Genomic DNA, 25,569 nt, shown 5'->3' on the forward strand with positions numbered 1-25,569 from the left:
TTGGCAGCTTCCCATTCCCTGAGACTCAAAGGCATGGCCTGCTGATATCACAAGGAGGCCACCTAAGTTGCTAGATAAACAAATATGGTACTGGGATATAGCCCAGCAGTAAAGGAACAGTAAAATGGAGGCAAATGGGGTTTGGGAGGTGGGGAGGAGGAGGAATGGTGTTCTGCTATGCTTCCTCTCCTTGCACACATACATTTGGTCTGGAAGAAGAGAAGAAAGAGTGGTGTGCAACAGTGTGCACTCAATTTAAAATTGTATAGAGGCTGCTGTTTTCATTTATAGGTCTGAAAGTAGACCCTGATTTCTGGAGACTCCTGGCCACACCCTCTAGGCCAGGGATTCTCAAACTTGGGTCCTCAGGTGTTATTGGACTTCAGCTCCCATAATCCCCAGCCTCAGTGGCCTTTGGTTGGGGATTATGGGAGTTGAAGTCCAATAACACCTGAGGACCCAAGTTTGAGAATCACTGCTCTAGGCGATTCCCTGAGAACTGACAACCCTAATTTCGGATTATTGGGGAAGTGCAATTTCAGTTTTGCCATCAAAAAGATGGGAAAGGGTGATCATCCTCCCTCCCCTACCCCTCAGCCTTTGGAAACTTGATCATGTATTGCCCACAACCGTTCAAGCCTATATTCACAGCACCAGGGGTAGAAGCTGGCTTTTTCTTCCTCTTTTAAAAGCAAGACAGGATCCCCAGGATGCTGGTTTCCCCATACAATTAATCCCTCTGAGTGTCAGAGCTTTCAGAACACAAGGCTTCAGAATGCACACAGCCCTGATTATGACAGCATACGACCTTTCCATCCAGAAACATCTGATTGGTCACCTGATAGATATTCCCAGGTTATTGCCTAGCAGAGCGTGTCACTGCTGCTGCTGCTGCTACTACAGCTTTGTGTGGGAGAGAGCTGCACCTCCTCCAGCTTTGACCATATATATCAAGGCAAAGGTATTCATGTGGGTTAAAGTTTACATGGATGTTGTAGAGGAAAGTAAAGGAAGGAAGGAATGTACAAATGTGGAGGCTTACTTCAAATTACATTAGTTAATTTAATGCCATTAGAGTACATTGGCCAGCATTCTGCTCGCTCTCACCAGATTAATCTCTGCATTAGGAAGTCGCCAGGGCTACTGCGCATGTAGAAGGCAGTGCTGGGGCTGTTGCGGAGGGGAACTGTTGTGGATGGAGCCGCTCTGGGAAGAGCACCAGCATGCTTGCATGCAGAAGGTTCCAAGTTCCCTCCCTGGCACCTCCAAGATAGGGCTGAGAGAGATTCCTGCCTGCAACCTTGGAGAAGCCGCTGCCAGCCAGTCTGTGAAGACAATACTGAGCTAGATGGACCAATGGTCTGACTCAGTATATGGCAGCTTCCTATCTCCTTAAAAGAGTGTGCGGGCACTTGCTCTGTGCTACTTCTATTGGAAACAATGGAAGTACCATGAAGCAAGCACCATGTGCTCTTTTAAAGAGATTTGCAGCCTTCCTCCACAACAGCCCCAGGGCTGCCTTCTACATGTGCACAGCAGCTCTGGTGGCTTTCTAACACTAACTGCACAGAATGTTGGCCATTGCATATTGTTCAGCTGCATTGGGTTGTCTCCAGTAGGTGGAGTTATTGCCTGTTGGTTTTACATTCAGGAGAACTTTGGTTAAGCAATGGCAGTTTTGTTTCCCAAATGACTTTGGGCCAAATTACATGTTACCTGACTCTTGCTTGGACTCTTGTATTGTTCCCTACATAGCAGCTGCGGGTGGGGAGAGGCAATCAGGACTGAGACCATAAAGTAGAGGGAGAGGGAATGTAACCCTTTGCTCCCACCTCTTGTCTTAACTCCTTTTCCTTCTGCTAACACAGCATTCCAAACTGCCACCTTGAGAGCTGTATGTGTTCATACAATCTTAAACAAATCCCATCTCTTGCTGATGCAGATGTAAGCCAAAATATTCAATTAAAATTTGCTTTCCTCTATTTCTGTTGTTGGTCATCTTCTTGTAATCTGTAATTGTTGCAATTTGTGATTGTTTAGTAAAGCACCAAGAGGAAGCTGCCCACTCCAGTTATGAAGTAGTGCAGAGTCTTATTGTTGCAGTTAGTCAAGAACAAGCATGGAGATTGTAGTGCAGTATAAAGTAAATAAAATTTATTAGGTTAAGTACATTTGAGATAGGAAAGACCGATCCTAACTATGAGCTACATAATGAATGGGGTGGGTGGGGAGAGATGCTCCCATCTGCTCTCCAAGGAGAAAGGAAGTAGAACTGACTTGCTACAGGAAATACCTGAGGAGTCAAGGTGCAGGGGTCATAGAGGCAAAGCAGGGACAGGTAAGGGGACCCTCACTAACTGCCTCTACTCCCAATGCCCCTAGTGGTCATTAGGATAGTTGGACCTTTTTATTCTTTCAGGTCTTCTAGAAACAATTGTAATGTTTTAACTGCTGTCTTTACGAGTGCTGTTTTAATCTGTTGTGCCTATTTTTGGTATTTCTTATTTTAACTATTGTTGATGGGCAGTATCCAGACTAGTTCATTATGACTAAACACCACTGTAATAAATAAAACCACGTTAGTCATGACCAACATATATCCCATTAATTTCAGTGAGATTTAAGCATGGCTAATTTAGGTTGGATATTGCCCATTGTTTTCATTGTATGCCATTTTGCATTTTTTTAAATGGAAAAGTTGCCTTAACACACACAATAAATAAACTAACTAACTAACTAACTTTCTTCATACTCACAGTGGCAAATAGTGAGCAGTCAGCACAATTGCCAGAAAGTGCTGTCATGTTATTTTGTGTTATGCTGGTGATTCTTGTGCTGGTAATACTATGCATAATTAGTGTAGCTGTTGCTCTCAGCTTTCCCCATCAGAATTGAAATTATGTCTCCCATTTTTACTAACACAGTTCTCATGTAAATCCCAAGCTCTTGATGTCTTTATTAGCCACCACCATCCCATAAGTTTCAGAAAAAGGGAAGAGACTAAGGAGGGTTGGGGTCAAGGAGAACTCCAGGCCCCACTGCGCATGGGGAAGTTAAACTTCAGAATTGCCACAGGAAAAACATTGTTTACTTACATGAAATGGAGCACTTCATGACCCAGCTCCAGACCGCATTGTTCTTAATGACAATACAAGCAAAGCAATTACATTGTTTCTTTCTTAGACCTTTTATTACAGTTGCCAAAGCAATGCTAATTTGGGATGGGTTGATATATGGTTTGCATACTCAACCCATGGCTGAACTTGTCTATATTTCATTATCTTGTCCCTGCTGTGTGAAAACAATAGAGCTGCAGGCTTTAATCAATTGATTGGTATGGTTAGTTGATTAAACCATGGTTCTTTGTTTAAGAATTACTCATCATAACAAAAAGAAAAACAACTTTACACTTTATGGACAAAAAGGACTGATCACTTTCACAGAATTACCCTAACTTCTTTCTTTTGGGATATTATGTGAACATTCTATAGTTCCCTTTCTTAATAAAATAATTATGAACATTCTGTGATACAAAACAACAAAGCATCAACAAAACAAATGGCTGATAGGTGTTCACAAGTAGGTAGGCAACCAAGGATTAACTGCTTGTAGATCTGAATTCATTAAATTTTGCTTAATTTTGGCATTGAATTTCATGGTTACTGTTACTTGCAAGACTGCAGGATCCCCCAGTGGCTGAAAAGACACAGGAAAATGATTGTTTGGATCTTCAGTTTGAGTTTTACCAAAATAATTACTTTGCATTCACTGAACTTTACCAGAGAGATCATGTGGTCTCTTCCAAGACTTAACGAAATCAACTAATTATCATAATATGAACATTACCTTTGTCATCTGAGGGGAGGAGAAGGGAATTTAACTGTCAGCAGTGAGTAGACAATTAGCAGACTTCAGAGAGGCAGTGGGACAGTTAAGACATTGTTGCAAGAGCGTAAGTGGGAAATGATGGATAGATCAGGCTATAATAAGCATATGGTGAAACTGAACAACAAATTATCATGAGATGCTGAAGTGCAGTGTACTGACATCAAGTCAATAGAGCAGTGAAAATGGTTTAGTATCAGCGTTGTAAGATACCCTTCTTTGGCTGATTGTTACATTTCCCCAAAGTTTTGCTTGCAAAGAGAACATTTCTAACATATTCCAGTATCCAGTTACAATATAAGTGGGGGTGCCATTCCCTCATATTATCCATGGGGGTGCCATTCCCTCATATTACTGTGGATAATGAAACCATGGATAATGAGTCATTGAGTCTATTAAATATGGAGGTTAGGTTCCCAGACTTAACCCCCCCACACCAAAAAACCACGAAATCTACACAAACATGGGCCAAATAAAGTGCCCGACTGGGTTTCGCGGGTCTCCTGGCATCCAGCAATGCCCACCCATGACCTCAAATCACATATATTTTCACACACACACACACACACACACACACACACACACACACACACAGTATAATTATTTCAAATAAATATGTATATTTCAGCAATATACATATTGCTGAAATGAGCCACAAAATGGATTCCAAAATGGAACGCCAACAATAACCTCTGCGTTCACTTCTGGCCCTCTAAGAACATGGATATGTGGGTTTTAACCCTTTTGTATTCGTGGATAATGAAACCGGATGTCAAATAGATACTCGTGAATATGCGAAACTGCAGATATAGAATCCACATATAATGAAGTTCTCCGGTATTGTTGCAAATGCTCAATATCTATAAGCAGCTCTTGTAAATTTCTGGTTTATTAGCAGCCTCTCATATAGGTTCATGGGCATTTGTAAGTAAAGAACAGGTTGGTGGGAGAGCAGAGACACACTGCTTATAGTTGACTTATTTCAGCACACAGTGCCTTTGTGTTATGAATTTGGAGATGCAGAAGTCTTCAATGTGCTAACTTAATTTGATATTGTTTTGTAGTGGAATTGTGGTTTCTTCTTATACTTAGAAACACATAGATACTGCTGAATATCACCACTCCTATAAGCTCTAAAGCCCAGTTTTTACTTGTACCATATCTTCAATGGCATGTTAGCAGCTGTGATATGGTTGCTATTAATATTCAAAAAGTAGTGATGGTATAGTTGAGAATTGCAGCTGATGAAAAATGTGATGTTTCTATTGAGTCCATTCCATGACCAGGCCAGCTCTTGGGTAACAGTTTGTCTTGGTCCTGGACTGGAGGTGGGGCAGATAAAACCAGCAGGAGAACATGACTATAGTCTGCATGGCCTTGCTGTATGTATTAAGGCTTTATTCCTTACATTATTAATGGTGTTTGTTGAATCCAAGGGAAAGAGTTGTGGTATGCAAGGACAAGGCAGTGGAGTGGAATCAGGAATATTAATAGTTTAATGTAATGAAATAGTATGTACAGAGAGGCAAGCGCAGACTGCTTTTCAGTGCTCTTGCTGCTGGCTGTTTGTTGCCCCACCTCTACTCCAGGACTGAAATACAAATAACTAAAGCCGTATTCAAAAGCTGGCTTGGATCAAGGAGTGGGTTAACCAAAAACATCACAGTGTTAACTATACTCCCTGCTTGATCTTTGTGAACTATAATCCTTTCCTCTCTGGATTCAGCAAGAAGAAACCATGCCACTAGGAGCCTTTATGTAATTGTTCTATTTCAGACATTACTGGCATAAGAAAGCATATATACTGAGCCTAGGTTTGGGCTAGAGGTACACGTGGATATTCTTTTCTAAAGAGCAATAGGGGCAGATGAATATTGTTGATCCTTGTTAAAGTGGAACCTTTGGGACCACTGATTGTGACGGCTGGTGCCATATGTAATTTTTCCTCTCACTAAAGTCTATCATGCAGTAAAAGCATGTATGTGAGTCTGTGAGCAAACAAGCAGCTTGTCCTCAAATTGGTGTATGTGTACTCTGTGTGTTGATCTTCATTCCTATGTGCTAAACCATGCAACACCCACACACTTTTCTAAGTATGTGGAATTTAACAACTTGACTTAAAAATTGTTCATTTTCAGTTATAGAAATATATAACAGTTCCTTCAGCTAGCACAGGAGACAGTGTCATTGAAGTTGAGCCAGTTATGTGGGTGTAAGACAATTAAGGTGGATGTGATGTAGGAGGAAAATGAATACTATAATTTTTTTTAAAAAGATTATGTTTCTAACATATTTAATGTTCTCTTCCAGAAAGTGGGGTTCTTATTATAAAGCTATCGCCAACAATAACTCTAGGGCTTAATTCTTTGTCACACTACAGTCTGCGATTCTGGTTGCAGCTAGTCAAAATAAAAATGGTGTCCAAAACCTACCAAATGAAAGCAGTTCATACACACAAAAGTGCAAATTTGTGGATAGACTACAAGGCAGCACAGATTGTTCACGTGTGGTCAATGATAATATAGAAATAGCTGCAACATTTTGCTTATAGATGACAATATACAGTACCTAAATGATAGGTATTTTCTACACAAACTAGGAAGATGGAGCTTGGTGTATTCATAGTTCATCTGAAAACAGCTTGAAATCACATAATTTTCTATTTAGGGGGAGGGGGTAGTAATTATAAATTTCAATAGTTTTTCACCAGTCTGCTCTTCGGACGGTTTTCAGGTCCACCTAATACAAATACAGGAGAGTTAATATTGTCTTACAATTGGAGGTGTACTTCTTGATTTTAACGCAGGGGTGTGTGTGTGTGTTTAAAGCTCAGGACACTGAGGACCACTATATAGGAATCTGTAAGATGATTCTTCATCTTCCTAAAATTCTGAGCCATTCTTTAAAAAATCCCAAACATAAATTCATTTTTCCAAAAGGAGAAGCAATATTGCAGGATTAAGGGCCAAACTACATCGTAAAAGTGCTTGTTTTTCTGTGCAATTTTTCTTATTTTTCTGCTTATTTTTCTGTGTAATTTTTCTTATTTTTCCACTTATTTTTCTATGTATTTTTTCTTATTTTTCTTCCTCTTTTTCTGTGGATATGCTTATTTTTCTGAATAAATATACATAGAATTGTGGTGTAAATGAATTTGGAAGTTATAGTGCCATTCCCTCTACTTTTAAAAAATTGAAATTACAGATTTTATTTTCTGGTTTGGTTTTGGATGATTTGCATTTCAAATACAATGGAGACCACATCTTGTAAATGGATGCTGGATGTATTAGAATGCAGAAAAACGTATGCAATATAAATGATGTGGAGCAAAAATACTTTAATGGGGTTTTTGACTTGTGAAAAAATAAATGAAAGTTAAACATTTGTCATTAGATATCAGGAAAAGCTCAGACCCAATTTTCTATTGTTTTCAGAACTTACTGTCTTGCTCTGCTCTTGGATACCTCAATTGACTTTTATTTGCAATAAAAGCTACTTGAAAGCAGTTGTCAGACAAAATTGGTTCTGCTCACCTTTGAGATGTGCTTGAAATAAATAGCTTAGTTTTATTTTGTGAAAGACAAAATGTTCCTGGTGGTACATTATGATGAAATTCAAGTACAATTTAGTTAGTTTGGCTTGCTGTCTGCCTGTTGATAGATAAGTGTGTGTGTGTGTTTGTGTGTGTGTGTGTGTGTGTGTGTGTGTGTGTATGAATGCGAGGAATAGAGATGTCCTGTCTAAGTGACATTGATTTTCCCCACTTAGTATTTACAGTTGAATTCAAATTCATATTACAGTATTCCTTGCAGATTTTCATCCTGACGTAAAAGTGACCAACCTTGATATGCTAATGATGTAATTTTCATATTCCTTAGATGACCTCCAGGTGTTGACCTCCTAGATGCCCTCAATAAGTTATTAAAGCTGCTGTTTTATTGGGGGATGTCCTGGAAGAAGGGTGTAGTACATACAGTGCTTACTGAGGCTGTTTTCACGAGCAGACAAGCCCAGGCTTAGGCAGCCAAGCCTGGATTTGGCTGCCTGTGAGAACCACCTGGATCCACATGGGTCCTGGCGCTGCTGCAATGCCAAACCTAGCTTTCAAGCCTGACTTTTAGCCAGGGTTAACAGAGCGAGTGTTCTATTAACCCAGGCTCCAGGATCGTGTGTCAGTGCGGGTTGCTTGCAATCTGCGCTGACACAGAGACATGCACCTAAAGCACCTGTCCCCCAGGGGAATCCCCCAATCACACAGTGCATCATCACACAGTGCATTGTGGGATTCCCCCAGTCTCTAGAACACTGCACCAGTTGCCGCAGTGGTGATCATGTGTATGGTGGCACGGCTCAGGCCAGTCCATGATTGTCTGCCAGGAAGGTAGGCTTAACCCTGCCTTCCTCCAGTGATTGTGTGAAAGGTCAAATTTTCTAACAGTAAAGACATAATATGCCTTTCCTGGTATATTCCAGTTGCCCCTAGTATGGCATCAGGGTCATATAAATCAGAAGATTTCTAAAGTTCTTTTTAAGAAACACAGAGGGCCATATCCAGATTAACAAATTGCTGGTGTAGTGATGTTGTGCACACACTACAATAAAGGCCATTTGTTGTCTATCTCCCCTTCCTTCAGAAGCTGACTCTGACTCCTGAAACTATGTCCTTGAGGTTGCACAGCCCTCAGGGACATATTTTTGGGAGTCAGTCAATCAATCTTTATTGTACTCAGCCATAGGCCATTGCATATAAACAAAATACTGTAATATCAAATATATACAACTAAAACAGGTGCCTTAAAAGAGGCAACGTCATAAAATCCCATAAAACCAACATTCCTGATTACTTGAAATAAAAGAGGCTCATAACTGCCTAGCTGCCACTGCAGAAAAGGTGACAGGATGTGTTACATATGGATAATCATCACACCATAATTCCTCAACCACCTGATAAGTTGATCTGTCAGGGAACTGTTGCAGAATAGTTGCCAGAAATTTCTTCTGTGGTTCCAGGGACAGAATAACAGAGAATGTACAACATCTTCAATCTGCTCACAACCATACATATCAATTCAGCCAGTGGAATACTCATATATCTCCCTTCTAATTTGGCAGAAGGTATCACTTGAAATCTAATTTCTGAGAAAGCTCTGCATATCTGAGGGTAGATGAGAGTTTGAATATATGATGTAGGGATGCACACGAACTGATTTTTTTGTTTTAATTTGTACCCTAATTGAATCACCCCTGATTTGTTTTGGGTCCGAATCTGCCCCCCCCGAATCACCCCAGATTTAATTTGTACCTGAATTTTCCAAATGTAAATCTGAATAGATCTGGGGTAAAAAAAGGGGTCCTGTGGGGCAAAAATGTGGGGTGGGTGGTAGTGCCTATTGGGTGGAAGCTACCACCCAAATTTCCAAATAAACTGGGCAGAATGATCTGTGGAAGTGAACTAGGCTCTCCCTGATTCAACAAGTCACCTCCAACCACCACCATGCACGAGTGTGTTCTTGGGGTGTTCATTGTATGGGCCTACTGGCTTCAATATAGAGTTTGGAGGAGGGGTTCAGAGTTTGCCGGGAGTTAAAAGGGCCAGGAAGCAAGTGAACACCGCCCTGGATAAGCATGTCATGGCCCAAGATAAATCAGTTTTAGCAGTGATGGAGGGTAGTCCTGTCTCTGCCCTAAGATGGGCCACTGGAATATCAGGAGGAAGTTCTAGTATTTTTCTCAAAAATTTGTTTTGCATAACTCATAACTCTCTTTGCCTAACTCTTCCTTTACTTTCTCTCCTCTGATTTTTGCTCCATATAAAAATTGAGAGATGGTTTTAGAAATAAAGATCTTCAGAATGGGGTTCACCAATTGTCCCCCTCTAGAATAAAATAAGTGTTAGGGGGAGTCAGAAGTTTTCAGAGCAAAGCCCCCGTAGGACTAGCATAGTGTTAGCAGTATAAATGCTTTTAGTCTGGATGTCTGCCAGAAAATTCATAGTTGAACTATATTTTCCTAAATCATGTGTACTATAGGACTATGACGAGAAAGGAAAAGTAGAAAGTTTTGTAGAATATTTTTAAACAATTAGTGTGTGCTTGTGTATTATATATGCATTTGTGTATTATATATACTGATGTGTGCAAATCCAACCTGTGCTTTGCAAGCACAGATATGTTTTTGGTTGCTATTGCAAATCCTTCTGCATCCAATCTGAGACTGATTCAAATACATGAAGGTGAAGTGGATTGACATGCTCTTTGCTGCTAGCCAGTATTGTAAGATAAATTTAATGTCTCATGTTTCAAGCAAGAGATGCAAACATGTTCTGTATACAAGTAATCAAGATATCTTGGACTACAAAACAGAAATATTGATTTTCTATCTATTGTGTAAATCCTAAAACCTGTCAGTGGGCTAGTAATGCTAAAACATTTTTAAGGTTATGGTACTAATAAATATGAGACAGGATCCAGACTGAGTAATGACTGTTCAATTTAAATGCATGGTTCTTAAGACAAATTAGGTGAGACTAACTTATCTATTTCAATGATGCTTAGTGATGATTACCTTAGTCCGGATCCTGCCCATGGCTTTTATTCTGCAAGTGTATGTGTAGGTAGATTCCTTGCTGCCTCTGGAAATCTATCCTCCACCAATCTGAGACTTTGTTAAAGTGTGTATAGCCAGTAAGCTTTTTATTTCTATATGTATTGAGATAGTTTCTATATCATGGTTACTTGTTTCTCATCCATTGTTCTCTCATGCATCCTGCCTTTTCTTTCTCAGTCATCTTGTTCTTTTCCCACCAACTGCTTGCTCATCACAAGGGCCCCCTTTGAGCCTCTATGTTTGGTCTCATTGAAACTGACATCCTTCAAGGTTCTTGTTCTGGTGGCCGAGTTGGCAGCCTTGTCAGTGCTTAAGGAGCTGTGCCTGTTCCAAAAGGACTGAGTAATCTTGAAATTGGATCTGACCTTTATACCAAAGATTAATTCAGTTTTTCATAGGCAACAGGAGGTGTTGTTGCCCTCTATTTGCTCAGTTCCTTCTCACTCAAAGGAAAAGGTCTGGCACACTCTGGATGTCCGTAGGGTCATCAAAATCTATATCAGATGCACAAGGCCTTTTCGTAAGTCGGATTCACTTTTTGTGACCTTCCAATCTTCCTCCTTGGGAGCCAAGGTCTCTTAGGTCTCCTTGGGCCGCTGGATTATTTATTTATTATATTATTTTATTTATCAAATTTGTACACTGCCGCAAACATTCGTCTCTGGGCAGTTAACAATAGTATTGCCCTTGCTTACGAGCCTCCCCACTTTTTTTTCCCCAAGGGATCATGGCTCACTCTACTAGGAGCGCTTGTGCGCTTCTTGGCTCAAGCACCTCTGGCCGAAATTTGTAAAGCAGCCACTTGGGCTTTTGTGTCACCGTTCATAAAACATTATAATATTCCATTCTTTCACGCAGCTCAGGCTACTATGGGAATATGGTCTTACAGCAGGTGGTTTAACCATCTGCTTCTCTCCCTATTTTATCAGCTTGGATATGTCCCGTCACATTGAGGATTACCTCCCTATACCATGGAAAAAGAAAAATTGGTAGACCAACCGTGAAGGGTTCTTTTTCAGGGTATAAGGAGGTCTTCCAGCCCACCAACGGATGGGTGTGTATGTCTTTTCCTTCTTACATGGTTTGATAGTTGGGGACGTGGTACAATTCCCAGGGTAAGGGTTTACCTGTCTGTTTTTTTACGGCTGTTCTTGAGAATTGTTATCTGTTTGTTCTGGTTGTGTTTGTGTTTGAGTTTCTCTCATCTAAGCTTTACTATGCTATACAGTCCCGGAACTGGGGATTGATTGACAGGGGCAAATAAAGCTCTTTGCCGCCAGTAGGCAGCCAAAGATTTACCTCTCCAATGGCAAGGGTTCCCTTTCCATAGGAACATAGGAAGCTGCCATATACTGAGTCAGACCATTGGTCTATCTAGCTCAGTATTGTCTTCAAAGACTGGCAGCGGCTTCTCCAAGGTTGCAGGCAGGAATCTCTCTCAGCCCTATCTTGGAGAAGCCATGGAGGGAACTTGGAACCTTTTGCTCTTCCTAGAGTGGCTCCATCCCCTGAGGGGAATATCTTATAGTGCTCACACTTCTCGTCTCCCATTCATATGCAACCAGGGCAGACCCTGCTTAGCTAAGGGGACAAGTCATGCTTGCTACCACAAGACTTACTTACTTTGCAAGTAAGAAGGGGGGGAGTTTAATTAAATCTTTTTTTAACCTTTAAAACTGCCACTGTGCAGCAGCATGAGCTCCTCGTGCTCCGCCTGCCTCCCAAATTATGACGGTGCAGTGCGGTGGTGGGATCCTGGCAATGGGCGCATTGGCAGCAGAGAGAGCAGGCAGGCAATGATATCTCCTAACACAAGTCTGCCTATCTCCCAAATGACAGCAATCACACAATTTCAAGCCTTTCACACTTGTGCAGAAAGGCCCCAAATCGGGCAATCACTGCCATTTGGGAGGTAAGAGGGCTTGTGTAATGATATATTGCCTGCCTGCCTGCTCTCTCTGCTGCCAGTGTGCCCATAGCCAGGATTCCACATGCACCCACCGACCGCCGCACCGTCATAATTTGGGAGGCGGGCAGGTGTACAAGGATCTCTTGTCATCACACTGCTCTGTGGCGGCAGCTTTAAAGGTTTAATTTTTCTCTCTCCATTTAACTCAGCTCCAAAATTTGCCGCTGGGAGAATTTTGCCACCGTAGGCAGCCGCCTCTACTGCCTCTCCTTTAATCCGCCAGTGTTGACTGATGACTTGCCTTCCTAGGAACTAGTCTGCTTGAAATTGATTGGTCCTGTCTTGGAGCATGCAGAGGCTGATAAACCCATCACGTTGAGGATGACCTCCCTATACCTGAAAAGGAAACCTTCACGGTAGGTCCACCAATGTTTCTTTCTTAACCATCTTGTTCTTTTCCCACCAACTGCTTGCTCATCCCTTTCTCCTCTCGTCTCCCACTTCTGTCCTGGGTTCCTCATCTTCTTTCATCTCCTCCATAATACATGCATTATTTATGGTGAACAGGATGCAATATGAAATTGCAAGTGAAACATGTGTTCCATTTTATTAATATCTATGAAACACTCTGTAAAGGTTATGATATCTTGCTGGTGTGTTCATGATTTAAGTAGAATCTAAGGAATTGAAGGACCTAGACCTGATTTTTAATATTATGGCAGTTTGCAGTGTTGTGGTTAGGAGTGTAGGTATAACTGAGCGGCCAGGGGGACATATGTCTCCTGGCCATCAGACTCCAGTTTGTGGGTCCTTGTGTAGTACCCCTGACATACTGGTTGCCTGATTTTGCCACACCACACCTAATCTGTAGTAGCATATTTGTGCCAACATCATCAGATAGCATAGGTGTAACCAGCTCTGCACTGGAGCTGAGTGTGGTGCTTGGCCCAGCAAGTCGACACTGCCAGCAAAGGCGGGTTGTTCCAGGTGGAGGGTTGCAGGGCCATGAAAGCAGGAGGCCTATCCTCAAATACTCATCTCAGGGCCACCTTTGACCTCGTTACACCCTCATTGCAGTTGACATTACCAAAAGTGCCTGGAGAGACATTTCATGCAAATCGCTTCTCCTGTGGTATTGTGCATTTTCAAATGGCAGCTAGGCCATAGTAAATATTTAGCCTCAGTCAGGTAGTCTTGTCCCAGATATTTGAAGGCAATTTGGAAGAGGGGTTGCTGCTTATGGTGTGTGCATTAATTTTACTTTGACCTCTGGTAAACAGATTTTTCAGGATTTTGAAAATTTGCAAAAGCTGTTTGGCTTGAGCAGCTTGACGTACCACACCAGGGAACACGGGCATCATGTTGCACAACTGCGTGCATGGAGTTCTAGTGATGCAGCGCTCCTGGCCTGCAGCACAAGCCCCGTCTTCAGTGCTTACATGTGCGCGGGGACACTGGTGTTGCTCCAGCCGCCATGTTCCCTTGTGCAGTATGTCAGCCAATGTGCAAGTGGTCTTGCACTTCCAGTTTCTGCTACATGTCATAACTTCACACCAAAGAGGGTGGTGCTGAAGAAATTGGGGTCTTCCCATAGAGAGAGACATTTGAGGTCCACCTCATAACTGCTGACTAGGATATGCCTGTCCTAGAGCTGGAAGAAATTACAAGAGAAACATGTTGAAAGGCTTTGTTTTCCAGTTGCTATTACAGAAATGTGTTCTGATTAACTCTTTCCTTTGTTGGAGATTAGAGTCATTTCAACTTCTTTTGAATAGTTTCCATTTACTTTGTAGTGGTTTATGTTTCTCTAATAAAGTGACCTAAATCCTTTTGCATCAATTCACTCCTACTGTGGTGTTTGTTTTTCATATGTGTAAAGTCTTTTAATACTCTGCTACTTAAAGCAGTGGAAAATTCTATTGCTCTAGATAAGGCTTTCTACTTTTTCTCATTTGGTTTTCAAATATTTTCACTGAAATATCTGCATTTACAACCTCAGGTTTTGGTAGCAAAATTAAGCTGTCTCTAAGCTCCTTGGAAGAAGGGTAGGATAAAGATGTAAAATGTAATATTATGCCACAGTTATGCACTTAGATAAGTAATGGAGCTGAAACATGTACAGGTGATTCTACAAATTCAAGCATGCTGACGAATGTAGTGGAACAGTATCTCTGAAGGCTGAAGTGATAGGATGCACAAAAGGATCTAGGATGCACAGAAGGATTTAATAAACACCGAAAATTCAAGAGCAGGTTTGAAATATGAGAGCCATACAAACCTAAGCTTTGCTGTAGGCCGATAAGATTAAGTTTTCTATCATGTGGTGCCCATTTATGATGATGGCATAGTGTGGTTCATGCATCATTCAGTGAAAAGAGTAATGTGAGATGGGAAAGACATATCAAGATTATTGGAAGAGCTAGAATAGTTAATGGGCTGTACTCAAAGAAAGTTAGTCATGATGTTTAAGTACCATTGGAATTAATGGGTTAAATTTCTCATTGATTATAATGGTTTTTAGTCATGACTAACTTTCTTTGATTTACCCCAATATCTATACCTAAATTAAAGACTGGATGAGGATGGACAATTATTGGCATTGGACTGGATGTACATACCATTCTGTAGCTGTGCGACATAAGCATAGGATTTGATATTAGCAGTGGCGTATCTAGGGTGGGGCAGGCAGGGCACGTGCCCCGGGTGCCACTTGAAGGGGGGGCATTTGTTAAAATTAAAAAAATGGCCGCCAAAAACAAAATGGCCACCATGCATGCTCAAATGGCTTCTAAGAGGCCCTAGGCCATGCCAGGCCTCACAGAGGCCATTTGAGCATGCATTGCAGCTTCCAAAATGGCCACCAAGCTGATCTTTGCAGGCCTGAACAGGCCCCAAAATCAGCCCGGGACGGGCTGTGGCGGTGAATTAAAAGGCCAGTGGGGGGAGGGGGAATGGTGAGTTTGTCTTTGAATTAGTGTGAAATCCTTAGTATAAGGCCCACTGGAAGTTTCTTGTTCTCTTTCTCTCATTTTAACTGTCTTTCTGAAATACTAGAATATATTCCGAGCAGTGACACAGTTTACTTTAATTATTTTCAGAGTATCTGGGAAAAGTCAAATTCTCCATTTATTTTTAAAACTTATGTAATAGTGATGTTACAATGCAGAGTAGAGAATTAGACAGGCACTTCAGTTTAGTTTTCCAAGTATACTTCCACATAGTATTTGGGTATTTCATGAGCCCCAACATACTGAAATTTGTAGTTTCCCAGCATTTTTTGGTCTGGCTACATCCACTGTGAAATAGTTTTTGAAATATTAAAAGAATAATGAGCTTGACTTGTATTTTTGAGCTAATATTATGGTAAAGTTATCTGAAAGATGGGTGTCAGATGTTTGGACAGGGGGCGCAATTTCAGTGCTTGCCCTAGGTGCTATTTTCCCTAGATACGCCTCTGGATATTAGTCATAGCATTCATTCAGTATATTAAGAGCTTCCAAACTTCCAGTGGAAAAAAATAGCACATTTCTAGCCCTTATGACTGTGAATATAGGCTTGAAAAAGTGTGGGCAATGTCTGGTGAATCTCCCAGAAGCGTCCCAGGAAGATTTCAAGCGGTTAGTGGGTTAGGGTGTAGACTTAAGTGCCCTACATAGACTGCTTTGCTCCTTTCCATGTCAAAAATCCTCCCCTCCCATAATTATGTACATTTGAAAATGTGTTTGATTTGCATAATCAATACACATTCAGTGTTCTTTGCTATAGAATTGGGTTACTTTTCTCTAGAATTTGAAGCACAAGTATACAGAGCTCTAAGCAATAACTATGGCCATTCATTAGCACAGACCTCAAGGGACTATAATAAATCAGTCAACAGGGTTAGAGTTGAGAGTTGGGCCAGCTTTGTAAGGTGGTAATCTAGCTGATAGCCTCATTTAGTATCCAAACATCATTCTGTATGCACAATTTAATGCTTTTCAAACACATTTTCCACAGCTGGTGATCATGCTTTTTATGTAACCATAAACCCTTCTACAAATATTTCTCTTGAGCTGCTCGTCTGTGAGACATATAGATGAAATTGCAAACAGATTACAATGATCAGTTATAAAGAAAGGAGTAGATCCATACAACTTTTGTCAAAGATTCATTCTGTCTTTTTTTACCCTTATCTGTAAACATCTTGTTTCTAGTAAATAAAAATGTTTGTCTCATGTACTACTATTATTTTACAGAGAAAAGATCAGTGCAGCTGTTCTCACTCACATTCTAACCCAAGCTAGGAAAGCCCAGCCTTAGTCTGCATGTGAGAACCGCCGGGATTGGGCATGATCCCAGTGGGGCAGCACCACTTGGCCCAACTTTTAAGCCTGGCTTTTAGCGAGCGCTCCCTTAACCCAGGCTCTGTGCTCATGTGTGAGCTCAGGCTGCTTCCAGCCTGGCTGCACACAGAAACAGGCACCTAGTCTACCTGTCTCCTGGGGGAAATCTCTCAATGCATCGTGCATGTCGTGCGACGCATTGTGGGATATCCGGAGGTTGGGACATGTCTGGAGCTTCGCACTGTGCCATGCAGTGAGGATTGTCTAGGAGCACATTTTGTGCTCCCAGCAACAGACAAGCAGTCGTTGCGGGCGAGAGGTGAATTTGACCATCCTTGGAACATTGTATAGATGTTGGTACACTCATACAGGTATTATTTGTGTGAATGGCTATACCTGCGTTCATTTTAAAAGTGAATCTGGATACAGAGCCTACAAATGCATGGTACAGATAGGAAGTGTACTGTTGTTCTTGTGTTCAACTTAACATGTGAATAACTTTACCTGTGTACAGATGTGTACCTCTGTACACTCATCATATGTGTGTTGAACATAATGTGTGAAGAAGGCTAGGGTTTCCTAAAGTGTAAGTTGCAAGTTGAAATGCAAATCATGAGCTCAAGACTTACGTGAGTCCAGTTGCTTCAAACGGGAGATGAAATACCATAGGAAGAAAGTATAAGTGTTTGTAGGGGCCTGGAATTCTCTGCCACAAGATGTGGTTACAGCCAACAACCTGGATGGCTTTATGAGGAGTTTGGATATCTTCATGGAGGAGAGGTCCATCAGCAGCTACTAGTCAGAAGGCTGTAGGCCATCTCCAGTCTCAAAGGCAGGATGCCTCTGAGTACCAGTTGCAGGGGAGTAACAGCAGAAGAGACGGCATGCCCTGCTTCCAGCAGCATCTGGTGGGCCACTGTGTGAAACAGGAAGCTGGACTAGACGGGCCTTGGGCTTGATCCAGCAGGGCTGATCTTATGTTCTTACTAGTGAGAAGTTGCTGGATAGGGTGTAGGAGCCAGACAGGTATATTCAATTAGGTTGTTTGCCTGGAGGCCCTCACACTCCAGCAAAATTAGGAAGTTGTGAATATGTTTTTTAATGTATGAGAAACAGTGATGGGGGGGGGACACACACAACCCCAGCCTGTCCACACCTGCTAGGCACCATGAATCCTGTCTTCCCCATGCTTGTGGTGGTTGGAAGGTCGCTCAGAAGTTCCCTCAGACTGATGGCCTATACTTGGGTCCCTTATGGGAGCTGCAAGGGCTACCTACACATTTGCCCTGACAGTTACTTTCTCCTGAGACTTGAAACCAGCAATCTACTTCTGCCTAGCTGCTGGCTGGCCTGAGAATCTGCAACTGATTTTGTATGATCATTAGACCAGGATTAAAGAGAGGAGAATCCAAACCTTCTGTTTCACAAGAGGCTGTTTTCTTTACTTCAGTCTCTCTGATAACCCTTTTAATACATGCATTATCCAAGGAAAACTAATCATGTAAAGAAACTGTATGAGAAGCAAGAATTTGGGCTGCACTACACATTACTTCTTATTTGGTAGCTGAATACATTTGTGAATACATTTATCATGCTGGTGCACACATCAGGGAGCTGGGCTTGGCTGCATCTCCCTTTTTGATTATACACTTTGATTATACACTTTGATTATACAGGGCTGCCTGCTTTTGTCACTTCTTAGGTCATCCATTTTCTTTGGGATGCTCTGTGGTTGGAGGCAATTATACAGGAGAATAATCTATGTGCAATCCTGAGTATAAGCCTCCCCCCCCCCGCCCCGCATTCAGAATCATGCAGTAAGGATAGAGTCAGTTCTGTCCAGCCGTGTAATTATGTATTCCTATCTGGGCTTATGTACACGTACATAAATTCTAATCCATGTTCCAATATTTCTCTGCAGAAAAGAACTATCTACAAGTGGTGCCAGTAGGGGCTGGGAGACTCTTCTCTTTGGCAAGAGGCACCAATGCTAAAGCACTAACATCGTGTTTGACATGACTTTGTTGGATTGGGGTTCGGCTGTTAGTCTCTTTAGTCTCCTTTAGATGTGTATGATTTCAATGGAGCATAGGGTAGTGGTAAGCTTGGTTTTGTATTCATGTCTTCCCAGTGCTGCAAACCAATTTGTTATGGACTTTATTTTGTAAGAGATCCAGCAATGAACCTTTCTAAATCATTATTGTAGTTCATTGTAATCCTTGCTATTCCTGAACTGTAGATTGACAATGGTATTTTACAATTTTTATTTCCTTCCAGCATGCTGAAAGCAATATGCATTTGCATACAGCTATCTTTATTGGTCATATGCCTTGCCTTGCCAATATTTTTTGACTGCCTTGCCTTTTATTGTGAACGCACCTGGATTTTGCCATTGTTATCCTATTCTCTGCCTGTATGAATTTTTAATGAAATGCACTTTTATCTCCTCAATGCTTGATAATGCTTTTATTTTGGAAAGGACAGCTTGCAGTGGTTCTGTACATGCCTCCTATTTTTTCAATGTCTGAACCATCAGTATGTCTAGACTGACATCTAGACTGAATGACTTTGGTCACTTGATTTTACTTCATGTGTATCAATGCATGTATTTCTTGGACATAAACAGTAAGTTGCATTGATAATTATATGTGCCTTGTTTGAGGGCAGAGTCAGTTCTCTTCTTCTTGTCAATGACAGCTGTGAATTTCAAAAAACATTCTCTTGCATTATGCTTTTATCATGTGAACATAGGAAACATAGGAAACTGCCATATACTGAGTCAGACGATTGGTCTATCTAGCTCAGTATTGTCTTCACAGACTGGCAGCAACTTCTCCAAGGTTGCAGGCAGGAATCTCTCTCAGCCCTATCTTGGAGAAGCCAGGGAGGGAACTTGAAACCTTCTGCTCTTCCCAGAGCGGCTTCATCCCCTGAGGGGAATATCTTACAGTGCTCACACATCAAGTCTCCCATTCAGATGCAACCAGGGCAGACCCTGCTTAGCTATGGGGACAAGTCATGCTTGCTACCACAAGACCAGCTCTCCTCTCCATGTGCTGTCAATGGCGCAACCCACAGGGACATATTTTTGTGATGCACAGTGGGCTTCAGAGGGAACAGAGAGTGGCAAAAATGGCATCTTCCTCACTAAGGACAGGGCAGGAGTAGTCTGGAACGCAGCACACTGCACTTATGCGGTACTAATTTGAATGTGTGCCAGTGGCTTCCTGATTCTATATAATGGAAGCATGACATACATGAGATGAGGCAGTCATAAGTTCTGTGTACTTCATGATTTTGGCTGGGGTGTGTGACAAGGCTTGGAATCTGTTGTGGGCTTGAATCAACATTGCATCATTCATTTGGCTTCTGTTATAGTGTTAGAAACGGCAAAAGGACATTTAGTCTTCTCTCCCTCTGCCCAAGAACAGGAACATTTGCCTGCTCGCCCCATCCCTAAGGATCAGTCCACACAATCCAGATGGAAGTGTACCATAAGTAGAGAGCATGTTTACTGAGAAAGGTTATACAAAGCAACAGCAACATGAATATACGAAGCTGACTTCTAGTGAGTCTGACGGTTGGTCTGTCTAGCCTGGTACTGTCTACTCTTACTGTCAATGGCTATATAAGGCTTCAGGCAGACTTTCCCAGTCCTGTACTAAAGAGCCTTCATCTTGGAGATTCAGCCTGGGATCTAGTATCTATAGATTGAACTAGCCAATTGCCAGATAACTAACTTAAATGTGGAAATTTCAGAACATGTGGTACCCTCTTTTGAAAACAGGTTAAAACCAAAAGTAATTATTGAATTGACCTGAGCAGGCAATTAAATAGGGCATGCTTTGAATTCTAACCTAATAACAGTAAGTGCTTATGCCTGTAGCAAACATTATCTGATTCCTGTGATGAAGTGAAGTTAAAAGAACAGTTTTTCATGGCACAGGGGTTTTTTTCATCAGGGGGGTATAAGCATCAGCTAATAGTTCAGCACACAGTACTTAAGGTGCAAGGCAGAATTTCCTGGGAGATGTTGTCACCAGGCGGGGTTCATTCACTGCCCTGAATCTGCTATAATGTGCCCTCGCCAGACAATGAATGGTGCCCTCACCATCAAATGCAGACTGTAGTTCTTGGTAAGAACAAACTAACCTGTCCCCCTCTTTCCCAAGTCTTTTTGGTTTGGAATTAACATGTTGCAGTGCCATCTAAACTCTGCTCTGTCTTGTTTCTTTGGTCTGTTTGCATCCTCATTCAAATTGCAAGAATAAACATTTCAAGAATTAGTCTTATATTTGGGGGCTGGATTGGATTCAAAATAGTGACAAAACCTGAAATCCCCTTGTTTAGTACCTTGCATTTTTCTTTTGATTATAATGTAACCACAAAGCAGTATCTTAAAACATATTTAGAGTATGGAAATATGAAAACGAGGAACATTACCTGTTGCTTCCACCATTCCTTCTAGGATTACAACTATTTCTAATTCCTCTTTGGGCAATTGGGCTTTGGAAATCTCCCAGAAAGGACTTTGTTGGTTTATTTCATGGCTGATGATCAGCGGCGAAACCAAAAAGAGGCGATCATCCCCTGTGTAATAACCTACATTAAGATCTGTCTGGTTGAGTGGTATAAATTCCCCCTCCTTTGTCTGTTTAGACTTGATCAACTTGGCTCGTATTGATGCTTCCACAATGTGTGAATTCCTAAGGTCCCCAACACGGAACATCAGACACAGCTTTCCATCTCGCATGGAAATTACAGCATTGGTAGAAAAGACAAGGGTTTCTGCCCTCTTCTTGGGCTGGGATATTTTCACAAACATGCAGCCAACCATGAAAGCATTAACAATAGATCCTAAAACAGACTGAACTAAAAGTAGAATAATTCCTTCAGGACATTTGTCTGTGATGACCCGATAACCATACCCAATGGTGGTTTCTGTCTCTATGGAGAATAAAAAGGCTGAGACAAACCCATTGAGGTTACTGACACATGGAGTCCATTTCTTATCTCCTATATGTTCCATATCTCCTCGAATGTAAGCAATTAGCCACCAGATGAATCCGAAGAATAGCCAGGTCGCAGTGTAAACCATGACAAAAATCAAAAGGTTGAATCTCCACTTGAGGTCAACCAAGGTAGTGAAGATATCAGTCAGGTAACGGTAAGTCTCTCGCACATTTCCATGGTGGACATTGCATTTTCCATCTTTCCTAACGTACCTCTGGATTTTCCTCTTGGTACCTTCTTTGCTTAAGTGCTTTGGCAGATCTTCTCTGGCTTGTTTGGGCAATTTAGATGGATGAATTGTAACAGGGCTCTCCACGTCCTGCTCCATTGAGTCTCCCTCCAGCACATTAGCTGTCATTAAAGAGAAAGAGAACATAAATGCTGATGTGCATACAGAAGATTGCTTAAATAAATACATGAATACCTGTTACACAGTTATGAGAGAGAAATAAAATAAAGTAACACATTAATGCATAGAGCTGCTTTTACCAACAGAAGGAACTGGTGCTGGCTGTTTCATAAGAGTTAAATTTTATAGAAAAATGTCAAAGTTTCAGAGGAAGCCAATGACTTGCATCACCCCCCGCTGCAATTTATTGTCCAAAAGCGGAGGAGAACTTCACGTTGGCCATCCCTGAAATATGCTCTTTACCATTTTCATTTGTATAAATAAGATGTATTAGTATTACTTATATATCTTTTGGGAAGAGCAATCACTGGGGCTGAAAGAGGCATTAAAACTTTTCTTAATTCCACACACTGAACTTGTAAACAAACAAACAAACAAATAAAAACTTGTAATTTGTAACAAATATTTTAGTGGACAAGGCTTCTTTTTCAGCACTGGAAGTAGAATAAAACCATAGACTAAATTGCAAACCAACAGTAATTAATACTGTTCAATTAGTTCTAATGAGGCCCTTTGGGACAGCAGAAAACAAGTCTTTGCTCTCTTCCATGTGACAGGCTTTCAGATATTTAAAGAGCGCTATCATATCTCCCCTCAATAATCTCTTCTTCCAACCTTTCCTCATAGAGCTTGCTTTCCAAACTCTTGACTATCTTTGTTGCCCTCCTCTGAAACGGTTCCAGTTTATCTGCATCCTTTCATGTTCTACCTGGGCTCTGCATGTTGCTGCCCCCTTTGGGAGCCTGCTATGCTGCAGGAGGCTTTTTGAGCACCCAGGGTCTGGATAAGCCCCACCCCAGATTAGCATCTGGCTCCCTTTGCAGCGGGAAACTCCCGATTTGAGGCAGGCTTTGCCTCAGCTTCAAGGTCTCCTTGGTCCTGGTGTGTGGTGTCTGTTTTCTTTGGCTTGAGTACTCAGCTTCTCTGACCTTTTGGCTCCGTTCCTGGGTTTTTGCTCACTGCTTGACCCCCTGGCTTCTGGTTGGTCTGCTGTCTAGACTCTGGACTCTGTTCCTGAACTTGGCTGACTTCTTGACCTTGACTTCTGTTTTGTCTATCTGGCTTAACCCTGTAGATCATTCTTGACCTCTGGTTTGCTGTGTGATCCTGGTTGATCGACTTGGTTTTTGCACTCTAGTGTGACCGACTCTTGTTTCATCTCTTGCCCCCTGTTCTTGGCTATCTGCCTGATTCTCCTGGTCCCAGCTTAGGGCCTTGTGCCACCTAGAGGCTGCTGCCCATGGTTTAGCTTGACATAACACATTTTTCTTTAAGTGTGGTGCTCAGAACTAGACATAGTATTCCAGATGAGGTCTGACTAATGTAGAATATAACTGTACTATTATTTCTCATGACTTGGAAACTAAGGTTCTATCAATGCAGCCTAAAATCACATTAGTCCCCTTTGCAGCTGCATCACCCTGCTGACCCATTTTCTGTTTGTGATTGACTTAAATCCAGAGATCCTTCTCACATATACTACTGCCACGACAGATATCCCCATGCTGAACATGCACATTTGATTTATATTTCCTAAGTGTAGGACTTTGCATTTGTCTCAGTTGAATTGTTGGTTTCCATCCAGTTTTTCATTCTATCAAAGTAATTTCGAATATTATTCCTGTCTTCTGAAGTGCTAGCTATCCTTCCCAGCTTTGCGTCATCTGTAAATTTGATGAGGATTTCCTCCACCCCTTCCTCTAAGCCACTGATAAAAATGCTGCAGAGTATCAGGATAGAACCCAGTGGATTTTATGTTGGAGACAGCAGCACTTCAAGTGATGTGTCAAAGAAGTCAGCCCTGGATAAATGTACCATATTTGGTGACACAGCTGCTTATTTACATTATTCTATATTGCATAATGAAATATATTAAAATTATGATGGCTCCAAAGTCCCAGCATAACAGTACTATATGCAGAATTAAGTTTGTACGACCTCCTCTCAGTGCCTCAAATGTTGCACAGGATAAAATTGGTGGTGCTGATTCATCTGCACTGCCGCAGGCTTGTAACAAAGTGCTAGCAGTCTTGCAATTTTGCACCAGAGTCTAAATACTTCACTCGCATGCTCACACTCCAGAAGCACTACTTAGAAACATAGTACCTGACCAGCAGCAATGTGTTTCTAATCTAGCTAGTGCTTCTAGAGTTCAGGTTGAAAGAGCAAGACCACTGGTGCTTCTCTACAAGCTGCAGCTGTGCAGGCAGATTGGCACCGCCCACATTATACTGCACAACATGTGGGCTGATGTCTGTAGATTTTCTTCAACAATTCCCCTTTATGTGTCCCTGTTCCCCTCACCCCCCGCCCCGGGACTTACATAAATATTGCTCTCTAAAAATACAAAAGAAGCACCAAAATAACCTGTGGGTATCTTACCACCAGTTCACCCTTCTAGCAGAAGTGACTCTCAATTTGATGTAAACACCACCCATGCACAATGGGTATATGTGAGAGAAAGGAGTGTTATGAACAGTCTATAACATATCATAACCAGAGGTACCAACTCAGAAGCATGATGAAATATAGGCCTGTGTCTGATTTATTTTAAAAGTTCAATTCAATGTCTGAACTGGAGGTGAATCTCATGACTGCCTGGTCAATGATTTGTAGAGGCAGGAGGAATGTAGCATTGTGTTGCTAAAATGGATATGCAGGGAACACAAAGGCTTTGGCCTGAGCTTTCATATGCTAAAAATGTGACTCACTATGTCTGTGGAAGAGTTTGCCCGACCTGTTGAGTTCCTCCTTCCATTGTCAGTGATGGCCCTGCAATGCCCAAGTGATTAGCACAATTACTGTAGCCAAATGGATACTGAGAAAATACTTGTAGGCTTTAAGTATTTTCTCACTGATGATTCTGTCCTAGCCAAATTGTATTGAATGTCCCACACATGCAAATATTCTCTTGTTTTCAATTACAAGAAAAACACTGGATAAAGGTACATAAGAAATAGTGGAATGATTGTCTCACACCTAATAGGACCAATTCCCTTACTAACTCTGAATTTTAACACCTCTCGGGGAAAGATGTAATTTGCAGCATCTTGGATGCAGATTTCCCCCCCTTCCTGAACGCGCAGTTTACACGAGATGAGAGTCAAATCTCGCTCTGGACTAGCTGATATCCTGAATAATTAAGATTTTGTTCAGAAGGTAGCAGCAAGTTATCACCTTTTGGACATACAGGAAAAGAGATTTTTGAATAGATCCTATTCAAGGATCAAAGAGAAAATGACGATAAGAATGAGGCTTCTGAGACAGAGAGTTTAGCATTCTTGTGCCTACAACAAGATCTGCTCACACGCTTTCCCAGAGTTTGCTGCCCAGCTGCGGGGCTAAGCAGGAACTCTGCCCGTGCTCAGAGAGTAGCCTTCTCTCAAAATACTTCTCCAAGTGGTGAGATCTGGAGAGAATGCCAC

General features: G+C 41.6%; 1 protein-coding gene and 1 long non-coding RNA gene across 9 annotated transcripts in view; one reads left to right on the top strand and one right to left on the bottom strand.

Annotated features, from left to right (window-relative positions):
• Positions 1-25,569, bottom strand: part of KCNJ6 (potassium inwardly rectifying channel subfamily J member 6) — a 232,815-nt gene that overhangs the window by 15,247 nt on the left and 191,999 nt on the right. For 3 of the 7 annotated variants that reach the window (XM_053306589.1, XM_053306590.1, XM_053306591.1), the window contains 2 exons: positions 24,856-24,916; positions 21,166-22,086 (listed from right to left, as the gene is read on the bottom strand). In XM_053306589.1, the coding sequence (XP_053162564.1) occupies positions 21,166-22,063 (898 nt within the window). In that variant the 5' untranslated portion in view covers positions 22,064-22,086; positions 24,856-24,916. Of the gene's footprint in view, positions 1-2,397; positions 3,697-21,165; positions 22,087-24,855; positions 24,917-25,569 lie in introns of those variants that run through there. The other 4 variants (XM_053306592.1, XM_053306588.1, XM_053306587.1 and 1 more) reach the window with 2 other exon arrangements.
• The window catches only part of LOC128349743 (uncharacterized), a 50,849-nt gene continuing 26,182 nt past the window's right edge, over positions 903-25,569 (top strand). For both annotated transcript variants that reach the window (XR_008318965.1, XR_008318966.1), the window contains exons 1-2: positions 903-961; positions 12,710-12,816. This is a non-coding gene — a long non-coding RNA (uncharacterized LOC128349743). The remainder of the gene's footprint in view (positions 962-12,709; positions 12,817-25,569) is intronic.

The sequence above is a fragment of the Hemicordylus capensis genome, chromosome 3, assembly GCF_027244095.1.
Source record: "Hemicordylus capensis ecotype Gifberg chromosome 3, rHemCap1.1.pri, whole genome shotgun sequence".
NCBI classification, from domain to species: Eukaryota; Metazoa; Chordata; class Lepidosauria; order Squamata; family Cordylidae; genus Hemicordylus; species Hemicordylus capensis.